Raw genomic sequence first — 23,982 nt, forward strand, 5'->3', positions numbered from 1 at the left:
CTGAGAGTCTGTATTTTTAGCAAACTTTCAGATGAGGCTGAAGGTGCTGATCCACGGCCACCCTTCAAGTAGCGAGGACCTGAGCTTCTGGGCGATGGGGACAAATCAGAGCCACAGACAGCCGAGACATGCAGGGCCTGATACCCAGACAAAGACAGAAAAACAGAGAAGCAACGGCACACACAGACAGAGCCAGGGGCTGATGAGGTGGGAACAGAGAAAGACACGGTGACAAAAAGTGGGACAGAGAAGGGACAGAGTCAGAGAAACAGGGAGGGGCAAAGGCAGAGAGACCAAATCAGAGATGGACGATGCATAGGGCTAGAGAGACTGGCAAAGGCAGAGCCGGGGCAGAGAGAGAAGGCAAAGTAAGGGGTTAGGGGAGAGGCCGGAGCCAGCCCATGACCGCCCAGGCTCCTGACCAGCAGCGAAGGGGCTCAGAGGTATGGGTGGGTCCAGCCTCACAGCGTGTCAGGTGCACAGACCTGAGATTCCCCACTTCCAAACCTCCCAGCCTTCCCTCTCCGGCACCACCGTCTCTTTGTTCCTATAAGAGCTGTCCCTCCCCACAGAGTCTTTCAATACTGATTTCCCCTTCTCTCTCCTGTGTGTTCAACCTCTTCCTCTTAACTGGACCCTTCCCAGCAGGTTTTAAACATTTTCGAGTCTTTCCCACCTAAAAAAAAAAAAAAAAAGACACTCTCTTGAGCCCATATCTCTTTCTAGCCCCTGTCTTACTTCTCTGTCTCTCGGCTAAACTTCTGGAAAGAACTTGTGCTGAATTCTGCCTCCATCACCTTCTCCAAACAGCTCTGGCTGAGGCCACTACTGGTGCACATGTTGTAAGTCAGTGGTCAGTTCCCTGGCCTCGTTTATTTGCATCTAGCAGCTTTTGGTCCTCTTGATCTCCCCTCCTGCTTGCTGGCTTCTGGGACGTGACACTCCCTTGGCTTTTCCTTTGCCTGCTCCTACTCTGACTCTTCTGCCAACCGATCCTCTGTTATCTGATCTTTATCCTTGGAGGGCCCAGAGCTGGGTGCTGAGGCCTCTCTTCACCCAGGGCTCTTCCCAACCCACAGCCCCAGTGATCTTCTCTACGCCAGTTGGCATTCCAGCTCAGACGTCCCCTGTACACTCTAGACCTGTATCTGTGTCAACGCAATGTCTACCCACCCTCGTCACCAGGATGTCTCATGGGCACCTCAAACTCTACACAGTCAAAACCAAAGTTTTGGTCTTCTTTCTCCTCCCAAACTGATCTTCCTCATGAGTTCCACATCTCGGAACACAGCACCATCCTGTTTGGATGTTCAAGCCAGAAATGGGGACTTTGTCCTTGACACCTCCCTCTCCCTTTCTCCCCTTTACCATGTCCGGTTTATCACCAAACTCTGCCAACTTTATTTTCCAGATACCTCTGATTGTGTCCTCTTCTCTCCATTTCCACTGTCACCACCCCAGTCCAACCCTGCAACACGTCTCACCTGGATGACAGCAACAGCCTCCTGAACAGCTTCCCGAAAATCTGTCTTCTATACAACAGCCGACATGATCAGACTTGCCTTTTGCAAATCGGATCCTGTGGGCTGGCTGCTTAAAACTCTTCAGTGGCCTCTCTTGGCTCTGAGAATAAAGACCCAACTCTAGGCGACCTTTCTGGGAACATCTCACCTCTCTTGCCCTCCAGGCCTCCCAGCTGTATTGGCCTTCTTTCAGTTCATTGAACACGAAGCTCCTGTCTGCCACAGGACATTTGTATGTGCTGTGCCCTCTATATAGGACTATGCTGTCCAATACAGTCGCCACTAGCCACATACGGCTAGTGAGCAATTGAAACGTGGCCAGTGCAACTGAAGAACTGAATTATTAATGTTATTTCATTTCAATTAATTAAATTAAAAATTTTAAACATATTCAATTCAGTTGTCAGAAAATTTTAACCTACTCTTTAAACACTTTCGGTATGTGAATCTACTTTTCAACATGAATTTTTATTAAATCAAAATACATATCAAGTATTCCTGGTGAAAATTTAGTGTCCGAATTAAGATACGCTGTAAGTGTAAATATACGCACAGAATGTTGAAGACTTAGTTTAAAAAAAGAATGTAAAAGATCTCACTAATAATTTTTTATATTGATCACATGTTAAAAAGATAACATTTTGCATATATTTGGTTAAATATAAGATAGAATTAAAATTAGCTTCACCTGTTTCTTTTTACTCTTTAAATGTGGCTGTTAGAAAAATGTTAAATAAGTGGCTCATATTGTATTTCTATTGGAAAACACTGGTCTAGAATGCCGTTCCTCATCTTTGTGTTAACTCTTATTTATCCTTCAGAGCTTAGCTCAAATGTCACCTCCTCTAAAAAGCTTCCCCGAGATAGGGTCTTTTATTTTTATTTAGTTTTATTTACTTTCATAGCTATGTGTATGTTTCAGTGGTTGCCTGCCTTTAACTCCTCTCATTTATAATTATACATTTATCCAAATGATTACTTGATTCATGCCTGTTCCCCCACCAACCTCTAACTTCCATGAGAGTAAGGCCCCTGTCTGGCTCCCCTCTGCAAACCAAACATTCGCCCAGAGCCTGGTGCCCGGATGGCTGCCAGTGGACACTTCAGAACACCACAAGAAGTGATTTTATCCACTGTTCTGCCTTCCCATCCAACGGTCCCCAACCATCTCAGAGAGTCTGAGCGCTCCCTCTCCCTAGAAGTGCCACTATAGCCCTTCAGTATATAGATTCTACCTCTCCCAGGTGGGAAGTCTCCCTTTACAGCTGACCAGAATCCTTCCTGCTGCAAGCTGGCCGAGACCTTTATTCCATCCTTAGAGGTAATTAGAGCAGTGTTTCTCAAACTTGAATGTGCACGCCCGTCGCCTGGAACCTTGTAAAACTGCAGACTCTGGTTCATCAGGTCTGGGATGGGACCTGAGATTCTCATTTCTAACAAGCTGCCTAGTGATAATGTTGATGCTGGTCCCCAGACCACACTCTGAGTAACAAAGATGTAGAGAATCTGGTTACTGCCCTACATATCCCCAAAGTTTTCTTCCTGCTCTGGACCTTCTGTAAATTAGACCAGGAGGGGTCTCTTGAAATTCAGCCCTTTCCCTTCCTGCTCCCGTGTACTCTACCAACCCCATACCCTGAAAAGAAACGTGGTACCTGTGGCTACTGTTGTCATTTGGTTTTCGTTTTTAATTTGAAATAAACCTTTAAGCAGTTTTCAGAGTCAGGAAAGCCCTGATATGGATCATGGAGGTGTAACAATACTCTCCAAAGATAAAGTCACACAGCCGGAGACGCTGAACACTCCTCAAGCTTTGGCTGCGGTCTGCCACACCAGGCTGATCCTATCAGCTCCTCCAGAAGCCGCCACTCTGCAGGGTCTGGGCTTGGACGCTGGAAAATGTTCTCTCTGATGTGTCCACTGGGAGCATCACAGACCAAGTGTGTGCCACTAGGCCCCCTGCAGGGCAGAGATGACCCCTCTGCCTCCCTGCCCTGCTGACCCAATGATGTCCGAGGGACAGAAGTGTCTTCCGGTAACCTCGATTGTGTGTGTGTGTGTCTGCGTGTGCACACGTTTGCATGTATGTCAGTTACACGTTTGGACATGGGGTCTGTGTGCACGTATCTGTGTGTACGTGTATGTGTGGAGAGTGTGTGTATGCGTTGCCCCCAGTGCTCGAGTTCGGTAAAGCTCTCATCACACAGAGAAGTGCTGGACTCTTTCTGCACGGGCCCGGAGGCTGAACAGTGTCCCTAGGTGGACCCCGCAGAGGTGACCGGCCCCGCTGTCCCTTGCTGCTGCCGCTGCCGCTGGCTCTTGCGTCTCCGAGCGCCGGCACCCGCCTCCTTGTTCTCCTTCCGCCCGGGGTTCCTGTTGGCATTCTCCCGTCGGCCCTGGCCGCCCTTCCTCCTCTTCTGCCCTGTAAGAGTCAACAAAGGGCGTCCTGACACAGCAGGGAGGCCCTGGGCATGGCCAAGGGCCCGAGGAGGAATGTGGTGAGGAAGCTGGGCGTGGGGAGGTGGGGAGGAGGCCCAAGGGCAGTCGGGGTCCCCTCAAGGCCTCCTCTGAGAAGCAGCCACTGCAGAGGGCGCTGCAACATGGGTACTGAGAAGGGGTCCCATGAGCCTTTTCACCCTCCACCCCTCGATGAACCAGATGCCCTCCTCTTCCTCAGACCTTGGATCCCAATGGGCCGAGGTCATCTCCCAGATGGTCACTGCAGCTCTCGGGACAGGCAGGACGGCACCACCCCCACCCCCGCCACTCCTCCACCCCACGCCACTGCCACGTCATTGCCACTTGCAGGCTGTGTGACCTTGGCCAAATCACTGCACCTCTCTGGGTCTTAACACCCCCTTCCACGCCCCCATCATCTGACCTCTGAGGGCACTTCCAGTGCCGACATCCACTGGCTCAGAAGAAATGGGGAGGGATAGGGCCATAGAAGCTTCCCGACCCATCACACAGCTGCGGGGCCCACTCTCTGCCTGGCATGGGTTTGCACAGCATGGGGTCCTGGCCTGAGCCCTCTCCTGGGCCACAGGCAGGAAGCAGAAGGGGTCAGAACTCCCGTGGCTGTGCTGACCCCCGAGCCCAGGGAGGTGAGGCCACAGCTCACCCTCCGGGCAGGGCGTCCTCCGCCCCGTGCACCTCCGGGTCTCCTTGGTGTCAGAGCAGACGGTGTGGTCCCCCCCAGGGGCGTTCAGCACCCTCCGTGTTCGCTCCTCCGAGCCCCTCCGGAAGCCACAGAGCTTCTTCTTCTTGGAGCACGGCCCCCACAGAGACCACTCGCTCATTTCACATTGTGCTGGCAGGAGGGGAGGGAAGCAAGAGGAGAAGGGGGTCACGTCTCCTCCCCTGGCCCCGGGTACCCCAGGGGAGCCCCTCTCATCTGCTCTCAGCCGCAGCCCCAGGCTAGAGGCGTCTTTAGTCCAGAAGGCAGAAAAGTCCTGAGGGAAAGCTCGGAGGGCGGTGGTGATGCGCTTTTGCTGCACAGGGCCCAGCCCACGCTGTCTCTGGCCAGATCCCCCCAGCCCGCCCCTCCTCCGGGGTCCTGGACCCTGGGCCACAGCGTTTGCCCACCGCGCCTTCCTGCCTTACCGGGGCTGCTGCACTCCATGGTGCCGTTGGCAGCCGCAGAGCCCTCGGGACAGGCGGGATAGCAGCGGCCCTTGTGCAGGTACAAGCTCTCCTTACACTTGGTGCAGAAGTTGTGGCTGAAGCAGGCCTCACAGTGTTCGATCTTGCATTCTGAGGAGAGGGCCAGATTGGGGGCCTCGGGCTCAGCCGCGGATGGACGCCTCCCCTGGTCCCCGTGCCCACCCAGCCATGCCCACTCACACAGGGCAGGACAGGGGCCTGGGGCTGCAATTACCACAGGGGAGTCTTGGGAGGGAGAGAAAGGAAGGCAAGGGGATGGGGGGAGAGGAGGCCAAAGCAGCCTCTCTTGAGGGCTGGCTGGGACTCCTGCCACGGTCAGCCAACCTCAACCCCAACCCAATCCCAGGCCCCGGAGCCCAAGGGGAGGCCCAAGAGAGCCAGTTTCAGAGGAGAGGAGATTAGTGGGGGCGAGAGGAGCGTCCCAGCCTCTCATGGCACCCCAAGGACCACCTAATCAGAGCTGAACCGAGGGATACAATGACACCCCGAGAGTGGCTGTGTGGTCTCCTCTCCCCCTATTGCTGGGAATCCACAACACCCCAGAGTCTGGCTCTCCTCCTGCCCGGGGCAGCACGAATCTGCCTGGAGTAGGGGAGAGCAATCCCAGGGCAAATTCCTCTGCCTCTACAAGGCCGGGTTCCAGGAATCACCTTGGTTGGACTCCTGGGTCCCTCCCTGAAGCCCTCCTGCCAGCTCTCCCTCCTCTGGGGAAGTGGGGGGAGAGAGGGTTGCCGGGCTAGGCTAGAAGCTGGAGGGGTCTTTCACAATCTCTCCCCTCCTGGATTGTGGGTGGAGCTGACTTCTTCCCAGTGTCCGCCCCTGAAGCCTGGGATGCCAGTTTCCCAGAAGCTGGCACAGCCAGGAACACCCTACCCCAAATCCCTGAGGACCAAGAGGGCAGTCCCAGGGTCCTACCTCCGTTCTCACAAGCTTCCCAACACCACCCCACCCTCCTCTGTGCCTCCTGCCCTCTGATTCCTGGGTTTGGTGGCGGGCAAAATATGAACAAAAGTAAGAATAACAGCAGCTGTTTATTGAGTGCCAGACCCTGAGGGCTTCCATATGCCTCTTACAACAACCCTAGGGGGTAAAAGCAAAGCACCCACATGTTGAAGATGAAGTTTTGAGAGGCTGCGACTTGCCCAAGGTCACGCAGTGAATAAGCAGCAGAGTTGGGATTAGAACCCAAGTCGGCTGAACTTGGATCAGTCATTTCCCCTGAGACCTCGATGTTATCAGCTATGAAGAGGGTACCATCACTTAAGTCCGTCTCCCTCCAAAGGTGGTTGCGAGGCTCAACTGATAGGAGGTCTGGAAATGCCTTCTAAACTCCAAGGCTCTGAACAGAATGGGAAGGTCACTGGCATTGCTTACAGGAAAGTGTTCGCTGCATGTCCCCGAGCTGAGAGGGAGGTGTGACAGCATGTGTCTTGGAGCATGTGGGACGGTAGCTGGCGTGAGAGAGCGGAGCAGAGTGAGAAGAGTGGGGGGAGAAGGGTGGGGAGAGAAGGCTGACCAGGGCTTGAATTTCCCTGCCGTCAGTGGAACCAGCAGTGATTTTTTTGGTTATGTGTCTCAGAGGCATCTTTCTGGCTGCAGAGCAGAGGGAGGGTGGAAGGGAGCCGGAGGAGGGTTGGGGGACAGATGAACAGGCTATTGCAATGGTCGAGGAGAGACGTGATGGGACCCTGAATAAGACCATGGCAGTGAGGATGGAAAGAAGATGAAGCAGGCACAATTTGGTTATTGGATGGATGGGGTGGAGGCATAAATGAGAGGTTGGCTCTCAGGTCTGTGGCTTGGGTGATGGGTTGGGACACTGAGAGTGACCCAATACAGGTCAGTGCAGGTTTGGAGGGAGGAGATGTGGCTATGGTATGGGTTGGCAACGTGGGTGGGAAGTCTGGGGAGAGGTCTGGTCAGCAGCTGGATATTTACATCAAGAACTCCCCTCCTCAGTACCCCTCTACTCCCCTTGCAGTCCATCAACCGTTCAAAGCACCGCCCCGCCCCACCCCCGCCCCATGTCCAGGGCTTCCGGCGCCCTTACCCAGCCCCGCCCACACTCACTGATGCACTTGTTCATGTCAGGGTTGCGGGCATCGAAGTATCCAGGTGGGCAGGACGGCAAGCAGACGCCCACCTGGCGGATGTCGTTCCTCTCCAGCAAGATGAACAGCTTGGGTGAGCACTTAAGGCAGCCGTTGACCTCCGAACAGAGCTCACAGCCTTTGGCACAGGCCTGGCTCCCCTCGGCGCTGACTGCAAGGATGGAGCAAGGGTGAGAGGCAGCTGTGGGGGAGACCTCCGTCTTTCCCAGGCTCCCACAAGGATGGGAAGTGAGTAGACAGGACTTTCAGCCCGTAGGATGAATGTGCTTCTCAGAAAGCACGGGCCAGGCTGGTAGCTCTCTGCAAGGCTGCTTTATAAACCTCCCCAGGATCTGCCTTCAAGGGAACTAGCACAGCAAGAGTTGCCATCCACCCTAAGTGCCTCTTTAGGTCCAGGTACAACACGAACTCACCCTCCAGGCTTGCTCCATCATCCCCAGAGGAGGCACTGAAGCTGCACCCATCCTGGAATGTACACATTCCCTCATCCCCACCCCCACCCCAGAGAAAGGAAAGCTCAGCCTCAGGTATGGATGGAGGGCTTTCATCCTTGAGAAAATTTTAAGGACAAGAGGCATAACGAGAAAGAGGCCACCTGCCCAGAGACAGGAAGACAGCTGGAATAACCTGCGTCCACAACAGTGGTCTCAAGCAGAGGTGAGTCTGCTCCCCAGAGCACATTTGGCAAAGTCTAGAGACGTTTCGATTATCACACTGGGGAGGGCTTGCTAGTGGCATCTGGGGGACGGAGGCCAGGGAGGCCGCTAAACATCCTACGATGCGGGAGGCAGCGCCTACAAAAACAATGTGGCCCAAGATGTCAAAGGTGCTGAGGTTGGAACCATCCTTTGAGCCAGCGTGGTCCCCAGCCCCAGAGTCGAGTCTCAGGCCTTTGATCTTGTTTCCTCGTTCACTTGTTCAGCCAACACTCACCCGGCCCCTCCCAGGTACCATGTGCAGTGTGAGTGCTGGGGACGTGGAGGGAAAGACGCCTGGCCACGCTGAACTCATCTCTCAGGGGAGCAGACAGACCCGCAACCAGGAATATGCCGGCAGCCACAAGGCCAAGCGATAGAGGACCCAGAAATGAGGGAGGCAGGAGTCACAGAGGAGGTGCCACTTGGGGCAGCTCTTGAAGAATAAGTAGTGATTTGTCCATTGGGAAGTGGAGACAAAGGCCCTGCAGGGGCAAGACCACAGAGGCGTAGAATGACCCCAAAGGAATTGCGGATAATTTGGGGTACAAGTGAAAGATAAGGTGTCCTATCAGGAGGGGCCTTTTATATCGTGCCAATGGACTTGAATTCCATCCTGTCGGGCAGCATTTCCCAAAGAGTATTCCTTGGAATGTGATTCCCCTAAATGTTCATAGAAGGATGCGGAGAAAAGGCCATTGCACCGGGTGAGACTGAGAACCACCGGGTCCAACAAGTCTAAACAGGATTCTTTACTGCAGGACTTTTTGCAGCCTTTATTATGCTCCTATGAATTAGTGACTCTCTAAAATGGGGAAAGAGTGAACTGCACTTCTGAGACATTTTGGCCACAGAGCCCTTGTTTCGCAGAGTTTTGGGGCCATCTTTCTCAGAGCTGATTAGACAACAGGAAGTCATTGGCAAGTTTCAAGCAGGAGCAAGACCCGGTCTGATTTACATGTTGGAAAGCTTCCTCTGCAGCCTGGGGAGAGACCAGAGACTAGAGGACCTTTTGGAAGGAAGCTGACCTGATCATCCAGGTGAGAAAGATGAGAAAGTCTTAAACCAAGTTCTGTCCAGTGGAGATGAAGAGAAAACGATACGAGAGCTGCTTAGGGAATACAATCAGTATGGTCATGGTGACCAATCGGAGCGGGGGGGAGGCTGCGGTGCTTCCCGGGTTCCGGCATAGGGGATGGGTGGGACCAGTCACTAAAAGGGGAACCAGGCAGCAAGGAGCTGTAGATACAGGCTGGATGCAGAGAGCCAGGGGACTCAGAACAGAGAGGGCAGGGGATCGTGCTGCAACGGAGGACCCAGAGCTCAGGCTTCAGCTGGCTGGACCTGAGCCGACTGCCCAGCCTGTGACCCTGGGTGAAACACTGCATCTTGTGGGCCTCCCTTCCCACCACCAAAATAGGGAGATCAGGATGCCCACTCTGCAGGGTTGCGGGGAGGAGCACCTGCTCCAGGAATGATCCCTGATTTCAGAACAGGGCAACGAGTAAGAGAAAGGTGAACAGAAGAGAAGAGGGGAATAACAAACACAACAATAAAACAACAACAACAAAATCATAATCATAATCATGGCAGCTTATTCCTAAAGGTTGAACACTTATTCTGTGGCAGGCACTGCTCTCAGTGCTTTACAAGTATTAACTCATTTGATCCTCACAACCCATGAAGGGGGTACTACTACTTTTTTTTCATCCTCTTTCTCACAGATGAGGAAATGGAGAGGTCGAATTACTTAAACAAGGCTTCACAGCCAATATGTGTTCCAGGCAGAAGGGACAAAGTTTATGAAAGCCAGGGGGTAGGATAATACAAGGTGACATGCAAACTGAAAGCATGGCCAGACTGATTTTTTTAAATAGAGAATTTATTTATATAGAGTCAACGTTACCATTAGTTAATCAATGAATTTAAAACGTAATATCATTCTTGTTGGTTGGGTCATTGTAAGAGAAAAAAAAGGCTCCAAATGTGGTGTCGAAGTTATGAGGGAGCCCCCTTGGGATTAGTTTTCCACTTTGGGCCATTATTCAGCTGTATTACAAATTAATAAGTCACTGTAGATTTTAGGTACCACGTTTACTTCAAAGATATTAAGTTGTCTATACTCAAGGTTTTTATTTAATTCATTATTGAAATGAATGCTCCCTCTAGGTTTTTGCCTTGGTTTCAAAAACCAAAGTCATCCAGATGTCCCAGTTGTGGGCCTCTATCACTATGCTCCCGTAACTCATTTATTCCTTCTTTATCACTTTTGTTAAGGACAGATTTGCAAAGGGCCTTCTCAGAATCCTGCTGCCCACTCCCGACTCAACCAACAAAAAAATCTCTGTGTGCATCTCCCTTCAGAGCTCTCAGTGACACGCAAGAGAAAGTGCGGCCAACGGGGGCTCTGAAATTAGTTCAGCATGGCTGGTGTGTGGAGTGAGTGGAGAGGGAAGCAGGGGCCAGAAGAGGAACAGCCTCGAACCCTTATAAAGGAGTATGGACATTATCCTAAAGGCCATGAGGCATCCCCGGGGGCTTTAAAACAGGAGACATGGCCAGGATTCCATTTTAGAAAGATCACTCTGTGGTGTGGAGACCAGATTGTAGGGATGGCAAACCTGGAGGGAGGAGGACTCCCAGGTTCAAAGAGATGGAGCTGAACCAAGAGGATGGAAAGGTGTAGACACGGGTGAGATATTCAGGCAGTAGAATCAATGAGACTAGGTGATGAACTGGACGTGGGGTGAGAGCCCGGGGAAGGCACACGTCAAGGATGATGCCTAGGCATTGGGCTTGGGTGGTGGGGTAGCCGTTGGTCCTTCACCAAGAGAGGGCCCACAGGAGGAAGAGCAGATTTGGGTGGAGGCAATGATGAGTTGTGTTGAGTTTGTGGTTCTTATGAGACATCCAGGGGGAGGTGTCTACTAGGCAGCTGAACCTGTGGGTCTGGAACTCAAGAGAAACATTTTGCCTGGAGATCAAGACATGGAGTCCTTAATATAAAACAGTCATCAAGGGCCTAGAGGTCCATGAGATGACTAGGAGAGAGGGTACAGACAGTGAGAAGAGGCATTAGCCATGGAAGAGAAGGATGGAAAAAGAAGGGCCAACTAAGAGGCTGAGAAGGAGCACCCAGACAGGCAGGGACACTCTAAAGCATGTTGCATCACGGAAGCCAAGAGAAGAGGACGCTCAAGGGAGGAGGGGGGAGTCCAGCGCCAAACGCTTCTGAGATGTCACGTGAGGAATCAGCCACAAACAGGCTAGTGGCATCCCTGGTGGGGGTGGAGAGTGGAGGGCAGTAGCTGAAGGGTAAAGGAAGGTGAGGAAAGAGAACCATCTCATTCAAGAGACTGGCTATGGAGAAGGGAGAGAACTCAGGGATCCGTCCTGGGAGCCATCATTGGGGGTTAAATCCGTGGGAGAGGAAAGCGTCCCAGGGGAAGGAGCTGTGCAGCTGGAGAAGAGGACCAAGAGCTGAGGCCTGGGAAGTACTCGCATCCAACACACAAGTAGAGGAAGTTTCCCGGAAAGAAGCTGAGAAGGAATAGTTGGAGAGATGGAAGGACATTGAGGGGGGGGGGGATGGAAACCGAGTGGAAAAGGGCGAGATCTGTGGGGACCGGGGCTGGGAGGAGACCATGACTGGGGAGCCCTGGGCAAATCTACAACACGTGCACTAAGAGGTGATTGGGTGACCTCAAGAAAGGCAGTTTGGTGGAGTGGTGGGATGCCAGCCAAACCACAGGGGGCTGAAGAGTGAATGGAGGGGATAGAGGTGGTGGTGGGGTAAAGTGAGGAGAGGGACAGAGGGGGTCAGAGAACACAGACAGAAAGGAGAGACCAGCTGGGGGTGGGGAATGTGATCACAAGACAGAGGCAGGGTGAAGTGATGGAGTGAAGACCCAAGGATACAGGAGGGTCAAGATACAGGGCTCAGGTGGTAAGACAGGCCTTGAGGCTTGAGGCTGGGGTCAGGGACAAGGGACTAGGGAGCTGAGCTCCATGAGGTTTGGGGGCTCAGGAAGGGAGAGCGGTGCTCAGCAAGGAGGAGAGGGGCTTGGTAATGGGCAGGGGCAGTCCAATGAGGAAAGAGACACTTATCAAGGGGAATGGGAACCAAAGGGTGTTCTCGGCTTAGTGAGGCAAATAGATGGGCAGCGAGGGGATGGAAAGCCAGAGTGGAGGGGGCTCTGTGTGTGCCGGGGTGGGGGGGGGTATCCAAGGAAGATGCTGGGTATGGGCAGAGGTTACATAATGATTCAAAGGGAGAAACCGAGGCTCATTCATTCCACAGACGTTCACCGCACACCTAACACGTGTCAGAACTGCTAGGAACTGGGGATGTGGAGATGTAGCAACAAACACCCACCTAGGGCTGGCTGCACATTGTGAGGACTGGAGGAGCGATGGAGGGCATGCCCTTACGCAACAGGCTAGGTGAAGAGGGAGTGCAGACAGGAGAAACAGCCTGTGCAAAGGCTCTGAGGCACCGACCATCCGAGGGCATCCACAGAATGGAAAATAGGACTTTAGTCTATTGACAGGGAAAGGGACCTCAGAAGGGCGTGGTCAGATTTACAATCTGAAATGCTGCCTCGGGCTTCTGTGCCACTGCCGGGAGGGGTGCGTGCAAGGGAGGCAGCCTGGCAGGGCTGGAGCCTGGCTGAGGATGGGTGGGCTCAGTGATGGGGAGGGCGCTCAGAGAGCTGATGGAGCCTCCTTCCAAGCTCTTCACAAAACCCCTCATGCAGTTCTGCCCTTCCCACCCCCACCCTACTGCCCCCGCTCCCAGGCACTCAGTGGAGCCCACTGCATGAGCCAGGAAGGCAAGGCTGTGCCCTCCTCCCTTCCCTGGTGTTTCTCGCCCCTTTCATCCTCATGCAAACCCCTTTCAGGCTGATGTTTCTACAGTCAGGCCTTGCCCCAGGGTGGCTCAGCCCCCACCCCCCTGAAGAATGGCTTCTGGCCTCAGTGCCTCCTCTCCAGGGACTTCACTTCTCCCAGGTCCCCAACTTTCTCATCTCGAGATCTTTCCAAAACCCCAATTCTGATGGTGTCACACCCCTGCCTAAAACCCATCAATAGCTCCCTATTGTCTGCAGAATTAATACCCAGCTCTTCCACCTGGCCTAAAAAGCTTCCATGGGCTGATCCCATCCACCTCATCTCTTCACACTACCTCTAAGCAATATGGAATTATTTTCGTTCCTCTGAACACATCACACTACTTCACACCTCTGTGCCTTTGCTCAAGTTGGTCCTTCTGCCTGGAACACCCTCTGCCTCCTCTTGAGCTTAACTCTTTCAAGCCTCAGAACTAAGGTCACCTCCTCCAGGAAGTCTCCATTGATCTCACCTCCATGTAAAATCTGGATGGAGTATTTCTCTGTGTTCCCTGCCCCCAGTACTTGAATCCATCATGGTAGACATCACCTTGTGTCGTTATTATCTGCTAATATGTCTTTTCCTCCCATTAGAAAGAGTTTTGGAGGGTGGAGCCTGTCTTGTTTCTGAATGGGAGCCCAGTAAGGGGTGAAGCTCCACACAGGCATAGGGCTCCCCCAGAATGTAGGGCTGAGGATGTGGTGAGTGAGGCAGAGGCTCAGGGAGGGGGTTATATGGATGGAGCTCACTGGGGGGCTTGATAAAGTGTGCGGAGCAGGACAGGATAGGAATGAGGAGTTACGGGGGGTTGGGTGAGGGTCAATGCCAAGGGAGGGGAACTCTCCATGACCCAGAGGAGGGCTGACCTTTGTTTGCGGGTGGTATCTAGTCTTGGAGGAATTAGACTCGGTGAGAGAGCCCTGAGTTAAGTGGGTGGGGACAAGGGCGGGGCAGGGGGGTGACAGGAACTGGGACCTCGCTGAGCGGGTTGAGGACACATGCTCTCCCAGGAGATGTGTCCATTCCTGGTGCCCTGGTGCCCTGGGCACATCTCCCGGGAAGATCCGGCATCCTTTAACTCAGCTGTGAGCTTAGTTTAGACCTACACTTTTTCCTCGCTGGGCCCAAATAGCCTTTAACCGGCCTGTTTGCCTCCCATCTCGAACCACCTCCCCTCACCCCGGTCCTGCAGCTGGACCACACTGCTCCCCTGATTCAGACCTCTCCGTGGGTCCTCATTACCCACAGCTCAAGTCAGGTCAAGCGCAAACTCCTCAGCCTGGCGGGTACCAAGCGCTCCACCCTCCGACCTCTGCCCACTTGTGCGGCATCGCTCCCAGGATGCTCCTTCAGCTCCAGGCAGCTCTCGTTGCTCTACCCTAATGCGTGTTCGGCTTTTTGTTTTAACAGCACAACCCTTCTTTTCAGTAGAAAAGAGCATCCACGTATAACACAGAATGAGCAGAGGTGCTCCAGTGAAAACCTCAGGGCTCCCTGGAACTGCACCCAGAAACCACTCCTCCAGCTACCCCTAGCTGCACCCCATCTCCTGCACAGTCTGTGCCTCATCCCAATGCCTCACCTTTGGACAGGCTGGTCCCCTGCCTGGAGTGCCCTCCGCCTCCCCCACCCCCCACTCCCTTGCCTGCACATCACCTGCGCATCTTTAAAATCACATCTCAGGAGTGACTCCCTCTGGACCCTCGCAGCCCTCCTGGTTCCTTTCCACATCCTCTGCACTAGGTTAAATTGTCTCTTCCCCCTTCACCCGCGGACTCCTCACCATCCGTCTCTGCCACCCGGGGCCGGGCTCTGGGGGTTCGCAATGGGTGTATGGGGAATGGCCCAAGGAGTGAATGGGGCTTCAGCCAGGGAAGAGGGACTCTACAGACGGTTAGTGGCGGAGGGGAGGAAGGCTCCAGATGGAGGACGGGGCAGTGAGAAGGGGCAAAAAGGGGAGTCCAGAGAAAGACAAATATGATATGATATCCTTTACATGTGCAATCTAAAAAAATGGTACAAATGAACATATTTACAAAACAGAAATCACAGAGTCACAGCTGTAGAAAACAAACTTATGGTTACCAAGGGGGAAGGGGAGGGGAGGGATAAATTGGGAGATTGGGATTGACATATATACACTAGTATATATAAAATAGATAACTAATAGGGACCTGCTGTAGAGCACAGGGAACTCTACTCAGTGTTCTGTCGTGACCTGTATGGGAGGAGAATCTGGAAGAGAGTGGATTTATGTATACGTGTGGCTGGTTCACTTTGCTGTGAGGCGGAAGCTAACACAGCATTGGGGATCAACTATATTCCAAAAAAAATTAATTTAAAAAAGGGGGAGTCCAGCTTCTGGAAGAGTCAGGGTTCAGTGAAGGAATGCAGGCTTCACGTGGGGCAGGACTGAGTGAAGGGGCCCAGGAATCAGATGGGAGAAGGCTCCCAGTAAGGGGAGGGGCACTCAGTGAGAGGCATGGTGAGGGAAAGAGAGCTCCGGGATGGGCAGGAAGTCCAGGTGGGAAGGCGGTCAGCAGGGGGCAAGGGTCAGTGAGGGTGAGCGAAGAGAGGGTTCGGGGAGGGGAGGTGTCCTCAGTGAGTGGGACAGGAGGAGGACGCCCTGTCAGGGTTTAGGACTCACAGCTAAACTTCTCCCCTCTGTGCAGGGACACCATCTCTCAGACCTGAGATCACACATTTCTGGGCTCAAAACTGGTGTGTGGTTCTGGATCAGAGCTATACTGGGTGGCTTCTGGTGGCCCCACTGGCATGCAGTCACGGGATGGCAGAGTCGACAGACCTGAGGCTCATATACACAGCAAGCCTGCCTCTGCCCCCCAGGCTGCCCACTGCCCTTGCACGTGGTGGGGGCCAGAGCAGCCACACGTGCTGTCTCCATCCTTTCTTCCCTCCTCCACTCCCATGGAAACCCTGGGGCAAAATGGTCCACAGGTTGTTTATATAATAATGACACGCGTCTAAAAGAGCGGATATGTGTATATGTATAACTGATTCACTTTGCTGTACACCTGAAACTAACACAACATTGTAAATCAACTATACTCCAATAAAAATTAAAAAAAAAAAACCGACATGCATCCTGACCATACAGAGCTTGATATTTCACAAAGGTTTCACAATATGTGTACTATTATCTCATGTAACCCTCACTGTATTCCTACACAATCACACTTGAAGCTTTATGGCTACGATTTCACAAGTATTGCCTGGCAATGTCTACCCCCGTATCCCCCCGAGCCTCTGTCCATTTTGGACCCTCGTTGCATCTTGAGTCTTTCCCACACCTCTCCCCAACCTCGTCGCATCCTTGATGGTGATCAAGGATGTCTGTCAGTCACACCGTTTGGTAATAAACACTGGGCTACATGCTGCCGAGGCTGTGAGATGTGGCTCTATCAAAAGTGGACACATCAAAATCGCTGCATTTGATTGGCTGTTGCTGGCAGTGGCCCATTCTGATGGCCAGGCCAGTACTTTTCTCTTTTTTTAGTGCAAAAGATGAACCCAGGTCTTCTGACCCCCTGGTGTAGGTGAGTGTGCGGCTCACCAGCGGAAGCGCGACCACTAGTGCACATCACATGAGGATGAGTGGCCTCTCCCATTCTTTCTCGCCTCTCGGAAATAGAGGAGACTGATTATAAACCACTAAACCGCATCTGGCCCGCGGAGTCCAAAATACCGGCCACGACAGATGAGAAGGGAGGAAAATCAAGGCCTCACTGCTGATTAAACCTAACCGTCTCTAATTGTTTGTTAAGCCAGGGATTTTCAGCTTCACCAGTTCTCTGAGCTTCTCTCTCTGGGCTGGGTGCTGGCCTTGGCCACTCCCGTGGAGACCCAACAAAACTCCATTGCCTTTCAACCTTTCCGGGCGGACCTCGGTCGGAAGGCCTCAGAAGTGAAGCAAGAGATGGTCGGACTAGACTTCAGAGGAGCTGTCTGCCTGGGGGCGTGACATCTCTTCCGGGGGATGCTGAGAGACAGATAGGCTTGGGTCGGGCCTCCACCCCACTCCCCGGCACTGTCCCTCACACGCAGTGGCCACTCCCACGACATGATGGCAGATACTGCACCCCCATCCCTGGAGGCATCGAGTGGAGAATGGGGGACCTGCTCTCAGGACTGCCTAGGATGGGATCCTGGGAAGGATGGCGAGGATGGTGGGGACAGGTAAACTCCTTCAGGCTCTGTTTTCAAGAAGACTGGGCTCACAAGAACCAGGAGACCTGGGTTCCAATACTGACTGTGTGTCCTTTGGAATGTCATCTCTTCCCCTTTCTTAGCCTCAGTTTTCCCATCTGTACAATGACAGGATTTAGTATTTTAGGCTGTGAAGACCCTTTCCTCCAATGACATCTTACGTGGAATCTTCCCAAAAGCAGGGAAGAGGGAAGCTGCTCTGGTTTGAAGGTGGGGGGGGGCCAGCCTCCTGCCCACGGCCTCCCCTTCACCCCCCAGTGCAGATCTCTGAATCCCACTGGGCAGGGATAAAAACCCTGGGACAGCAGTGGACTGTCCCACGACCTTCCCTGCTCCATTGTTTCTGCCCCGTGATCTGGGCAGGGATGTCTGTTGCCCACCACGAGGCTGTGTGGGGTTCCTGGCCCCAAGGGGTTAAGGGCTGCACTTCAGACACCACTAAAAGAAAGGAGCCCTGAACTCCTGTCCATAAAGGGGGGACACTGAGCACCCCACAGGCACCGGGCCGGGAAGCACTTCTATGGATACCACACAAAGCTGGTGTTATATCAAAGGGCAGAATCCACAAACTGGACCCTCACAAGAGAGGGGTTAATCTAGAAAGCAGAGTCAACAAAGGGGAAAACAGACAAAGTGAGTAATCTACAGAGCGGGTAATCTCAATAAATTAATCCACAAACTGGATAATCCACAAACAGGATAATCTACTGAGTAATGTAATAGACAAAGTAGAAATCTGCAATGGTCATCATAGAATGAAACGACCAAAGGCCCTAGTCCCCAGACAGCACCCTCACCACCACCACTCCCAAGGCCCACGGTGGTCCAGCCGCATCCATTACTCACTCCGCCTCTGCCTCTTCCCCTTGATCCCCCGGCTGCCGGCAGCGAGATGCATCCAGCTCAGAACCAGGGCCGCCACACAGAGCCCCAGCCGCATAGTCACCGCCAGCTCCAGGCCCCTGGTAGGAGGGGTGGTCTCTGGGGGGGTGGATGGCACAGGGCTCTTGCTAACACCTCCGGGGCTGGGTCAGCAGCAGGAAGCCCAGGCCTGGGCTGTATCCCAAATCCACCATAATCTCAGCTGGGGACAGAGAGGGTGTGGGGAGCCCACTTCTCCATCAGCCCATAAGGAGGTCCAGAGAGCTTTCCTCAAAGGCACCTTGGGGTGTCACATGGGAGAACTCTTTGTCCTTCAGCAGGGACACCTCCAAAAACCAACCTGTTGGGGGAGGAGAGAGAAGGGTTAATTCTGGGGAACCATGGGGCCCCCCAACCTATGCCACCTACCCTCCCATGTGGTCCCCTACCCAGGAGACTGTGAGAACTCAGAACGTTTGGACATTACAAGTTACCCACCCGGCACCCCCGTAGAAGAAATCTGCTCCTTTTCCTATCTTGTAAGAGTCCCTAACGTGGGATGGGAGTTGGCTACCCAAGTAGTTGGAATATGGTGGACACTCAAATCAAACTTGTGGATCACTAGAAACCAGCTGCCTGGTTTCCATCCTGCCCAATGTTAGGAAGTCCTTCTTTAGGTCTACCCTACAGACTTCATGCTGCAGTAACATAATGTCTCTCAAAGAGCAGCTCTCTCTGTCCTTCTGTGAGTGACCCCTCAGCCTTCTCTCCCCAGTGCTGAGTCACCAATGTGCCTTTCACCTGCCTGGAGCTAGAGCAGTGGCCCCCGACAAGCTGGCAGACCCTGCGTGGCCCTCTGGGCTTGGCGGGAGAAAAGGAAGTAAGGCTTCCCCTGGCCACAGAAACTCTGACACAGCAGGCCCTGCGGGCCTGGCCTTTGTGAGAGGATAAAAGAGGCAGCAACGCCCGCCCTGGCCAGAGACACAGAGAATGGGGATAATCCCCCTGCCCAGCGAGAGCCAGGTCTGTGGACCCGCTGGCCCGGGTGATGGGGGCAGGGGGAGCTGGTCCCTCCCCAGTGAAATGTGTCTGGGAAGTTGGAGCCCAACCTGGGAGTCAGGGGACGAAAACCCACTTCCCACTCACAGTATCGCACACTTTCACAACAGATGCCTGCACGTCCATTGGCCCACACACTTGCTGCACACACACCCACACCCACACAGGGACGGGAGGAAACAGAGAGTCTTAGAGAAGCTTTGTAGGTGCCAGAGAAGCATCACCCTCCCACCGGCTGCTTAGGATGCCTTTGGACAAGTCACTTAGCCTCTCTGAACCTCAGTTTCCTCATCTGTGAAATGGGGATAAATATTTCACAGGTTTGCTCTGAGAGCTGGCTGAGTTTTGGCTTAACTAATGAGAAAGCTGAAATGCTAGAGCCGAGGTGTCCCTCCCAACCCCGTCCCAACCCTTTCCCCCTTCGCCTCCAGCGAGGCCCCAGGAGAGCCCACCTGCACGGGAGATAAATCATTATCCCACAAGGGAGTTCAGCACTCCCTCCTTGGCCTCTCCCACCGGCTTTGAAGGCCAGACACACTCAAGTGGTTAAGCTGCTTGTGAGAAGTGTTTACATGAGACTGATGGATCCCACCTGGTGCTGTGGCCCGAGCCTGCGGAGATGCCCCCAGCCACCCCCAAGCGCCCCGTCAGCTGCCAGCCCCTACCTGCCCTTCCAGTACTCCCTGCGTGAACCGCCAGAGCCTTCCCGCCTTCTCCAGCCCCCACCACACACTTCCATCACCCACAGATTGCAGACGTCCAGCTGAGCTTATCAAACCGGGGTCTTCAGCTCCAAGTACACAATCCCAGACGCTGGCTGTAGAGTATGATGGTTTAAGGGCATAAACTTCAGAGTCAGACTGCCTGGCTTTGAATGTTGCCTCTGCTACTTATTAGTTGTTACCTTAGGCTAGTTGCTTAGCTGGTCTGAGCCTCAGTTTCTTTATCTACAAGAGGATGGTTGTTGTTTTTATAGCTTAAATGAGTTAATACATGCAACTGCTTAGAACGGTGCCTGGCACATAAGGACTCAATAAATGCTGTATTTTCTATGACCAAGACTGCATTTTGTGTCTACATTCTGATGGTCATCTAAAAAGCAATAGAAACAGTTTTCATACCATCTGGATACTAATCTTAACACTGAGCACTGTTACGCCATTTCCATATTTGCATTTATCTTTATGGTTGATTGCCTTGGCCCCAGTGATCACTCAAAGTGATAGGGTTAAACTTTAATGGTGGCCTTTCTCAAACTGAGGTCTGAGGACCCCTGGCAGATACATTCTCAGGGTGCCGTGAGTCCTTAAACTTGACAAACACTGGAGGAAGACCACATCGGACAAAGCTGGTGTTAAACCCTGAGTCTGTGAGGCTTTGGTCTCACTGTGTGATCAGTACCCCTGGGTCCTTGGGGCAGAACAGGTCTATGCCTCTCTGCACTCCCTGTGCCTGCCCAGCACGGCGCCTGGCACTTCAGAGTTAGTGCTCAGCAAATGTTAGCACCCTTCCTCTCCCTCCCTCCACTTCCCCCTCAGTCCTCCTGGGTCTTAGCTTTCAGGCTGGCCCTTGCCAGGCTCACCCAACCCTTGCCAGGGAGGATCTTCCAACCCACTCCCACCAGTATCCCCATCAAACCATGATCTCAGCAGGGAAATGGGGAGGAGGCTGCAGATCTGAATGTCACTGGAGCAAGTGGCACTGGCCTTCCTCGCCCATCACTGGATAGGAAGAGTTTCAATACAGAATCAACCCTGGAAAGGAACTAAGAGTTCATTCTATCAGGGATACAAGCAACAAATAGGAGGGACACTGGGTGTGGAGGGGGTGAACTGGAGGGCAAATGTCCCATCCAAAGGGAGCATCTGCTATTCCATTCCAGTTGATTGTTGATAGGCAGAAATACTGGCTCCACATTGCTAGATTTTCTGATTTTTTAAAAGAGAAGTGGAAAACTCTGAATTTTATGTGATATCTGATTTTAAAGGCAGGACAGGTCTCAGACTAGGAACGCTGCAGTACCAAGCCCCAGAAGGTCACAAGTCCCTGAATCCACGTCCCTCCAGAGAGGAGGTCCCTCCCCCCTCCCCCCCGCCCCCATCCCCACATGCACATATGCAGTGGGTACACACACAGAGACAACCTTGGACCAAGGCTGAGAGAGGGGATAGGAGCTAATGACTCTCTTTTAAGTAGCCTGTCTCATTTCTCTCGGTTCCTCTGCCTGATCTCCTCTGCCCCTTGGGCTACATGGCACAGGCAGGTCCTATTTGGAGGCCCATCACTCTGCACCGGCAGAGCCGGCAATGGGAACTGCTGGCAGTGATCAAGGTCTCAGGCATCCATGGGGGTGAGGGAGGGCATTTTGTCTCTGCCAGGGTCGGGGTGAGGGATTCACATTCATGACGTGCCTGCACCACCTGCCATGCGCCAGGCGCTCACTGACTCCTCACCACAAGGCTAAGAGGAAAGTAGAATTATTCCCACTTTGTGGGCACGGACAGGTTAAGGGTCTTGGGGTTACAAACCTAGTCAGTGAGCGAAAGGTTTGCTGCTCAGGACTGGGGATCTGGAGGGCAGAGCAAGGCGCAGGAAGCGGAGGTGTGTAGGGCACAACCCAGCTTGGGGAAGGGGTGGAAAGCAGAGGCAGAGTCTGTGGCCCAGGAGAGAGGCCGCACGTGCTAGGTGGTCCGAGGAGGGGAGGACAGACTGGGGAGGGGAGCACGGCCAGGGGTGGTGCTGAGGGCGGGGACTCAGTCCCCCCAGAAGTCTGGAATAACTTTCACCTTCTTCCCTGCAACACTATTTGGATAAATTGGTACCCGGTCCGGGGCCGGATACAGACCCAAAAATGTAAACCATCCAGATAATTTCTCATTAGCCCTCCCCAGGACCAGCTACGGGTGGAGAGGGCTGCAGGCGGGGGCAGAAGAATTGCTGGGCTGGGGGCGGGACCTAGTACGTGCCGGCCCGACCTGTCGGGATTAGTGTGTCTGCCAGAGCCAAGCCAGGTGCTGGGGCCGACCGCCCCCCCCCCCCCAACGCCAAGGGCAGCGGGGAAAGGCTCCTTCGCGCCCCTCCATCGCGACTCCAAGCGCTCAGAGTCTTCCTCCCTATTACCGGGAGAGGCCCAACAGGTGCAGGGGGAGGGGAGGTGGACCTGAAGTCCCCCTGACTGCCCCCCAAAATCCAAGAGAACTCTCCAGGTCCAAGAGGTGGGTTTCACAAGAAAACCCTTGCCCCAAGCTCGCGCACCCGGAATCCGACCCGGCGCTCCTGGGAGCCGTGGGTTAACAAACAGCCCCCATCTTTCCCCAGGCAAGCAAGACCGTCTGTCCCTCAGCCCCCCGAACCCGTGGGACAGTGAGCCGCGCCACCTCGCAGCGCACCGGGGGGGGGGCGCGGCACACACCGCCTGCCACGTCGGACCCGGGCCCGGGCTGCGGCACTGGGGGTGGTAGCTAGAGGCCGTGGGACTCGGGGGAATCCGAGGCGAAGACACCGGGAATCAAGAGCTTCTGGCTCGGGGGTGCTGGACAATCGGTCTGGTGGATTTGGGGAGTTCAGAACTTCGAGTGAGCACGATCACCGGGGGCTGCCGGGTTGAGGGCAACCCGAGGCGGCACCGCGAGGAGGCTGCCCACTGGCTTGAGGGATGCCGGGCGTGGGGACGGCAGGACTCGCAGGAGGGGCTCCAGAAGGTGCCTTCCCCCGCCCTCGCCGACCCGAGAGCAGTCATAAGTCCCCTACCTCGGGCGGTCTCCCCGCCCCCCCCCCACCCCCGCACTCAGCTCGGTCAAGCCCAGATGAGAGGGCCCACGGCGCCCCAGGTCCCAGTGGAAGGGGGCGCTAGGGAGGAGGACGGGGCAGCTCCGTGGGGACTCACCTCCGCGCTGCCAGCCGCGGCGGGGGCAGGCCCGGGAGGGGCGAGGGCGCGGCCGGCTCACCCGCCCGCCGTGGAACTGTCCTGGGCGCCCAGCGAGCCCGCGCTCCGCCCGCCGGTTTCCAAGTTGCTCAATCTGCGGGCGGCTCACTCCCTCCGGGGCCAGCGCCCCACCCGGCGCATCGGTCCTCCGGGGCGGCCCGGTCCGGCCCTCCTCTCCACAATGCCCCACTCGGGCGATCCGCCCCCGGCTCTCTGCCCGCGCCGGGGCTCTCCGTTGCGCCTCGGCTCCGCCGCCGGAGCTCCCAGCCGGGAGAGGGGCTAGTCCTCCTAGCGCACGAGGGAGGGAATCCCCCCCCCTTTGCAGTCCCACCCCCGAGCCGGCCCCCCTTCCCGGGATCCGCAGCAAAAAACGGACTGGAGCGCCAGGCCCGGGAGTTCGTAGCCCCCCTCCCGCGCGCACTTGCCCCCAGCTGGGGCGCTGCGCTTGGAGCGCAGGGCCGGCAACCGCACACTTGGTATGGACCCTGGCGCAGACCCTCTGTCCTTGCCTCCTCCTCCCCTTCTCCCACTCCGCTTCCTGGGGATTCCACGCAGCCGGAGCACCGGCTGCAGCTCCAGGCATCTTGGGGTCAGAACAGGGACGGAGAGCCTCTCGAAACCTCAGTTTCCCCATCAGGAACCTGGAAAGTGACAAGGAACAGGCTCAACGGGGCCTGTGGTCCCGGCCACGCCCTCCTCCTCTCGGAATCAACTCTTCAGAGCATCTTCCCAGTTCAGAGGAAATGTGAGGCTATAACGTCCCGGGAACCCAGGTGAGGACCCTCCACTGGGACCTGGTGCAGGAGAGCGAGGTAGATTTTGAAATAAGACCGGGATTCAGATCCCTGCTCCATTACTTACCAGCTGTGTGGCCATGCCTGAGTTACTTAACCTCTCTGAGCTTCAGAGTTCTCATCTGTTTTGAGGGGCAGTGAAATGAAGGATGCAAATGCCCGGTAAACGGTAGGGACCCTATGCATGTTTGTGGACTGGGTCTTGAAGGGCTGCAGACACCTGCAGTGACCCAG

General features: G+C 54.5%; 1 protein-coding gene across 1 annotated transcript; it reads right to left on the minus strand.

Annotated features, from left to right (window-relative positions):
- Nucleotides 1-3,340: 3,340 nt before the first annotated feature.
- On the minus strand, nucleotides 3,341-22,943 carry RSPO1 (R-spondin 1). The gene is made up of 6 exons (XM_059897101.1): nucleotides 22,916-22,943; nucleotides 17,956-18,331; nucleotides 7,257-7,448; nucleotides 5,127-5,276; nucleotides 4,645-4,833; nucleotides 3,341-3,945 (listed from the first exon to the last, which is right to left on the minus strand). Exons 2-6 carry the CDS (start codon nucleotides 18,047-18,049, stop codon nucleotides 3,779-3,781), a joined length of 792 nt encoding a protein of 263 aa, XP_059753084.1. The 5' UTR covers nucleotides 18,050-18,331; nucleotides 22,916-22,943; the 3' UTR covers nucleotides 3,341-3,778.
- Nucleotides 22,944-23,982: the final 1,039 nt, after the last annotated feature.

The sequence above is a fragment of the Balaenoptera ricei genome, chromosome 1, assembly GCF_028023285.1.
Source record: "Balaenoptera ricei isolate mBalRic1 chromosome 1, mBalRic1.hap2, whole genome shotgun sequence".
Lineage (NCBI taxonomy): Eukaryota > Metazoa > Chordata > Mammalia > Artiodactyla > Balaenopteridae > Balaenoptera > Balaenoptera ricei.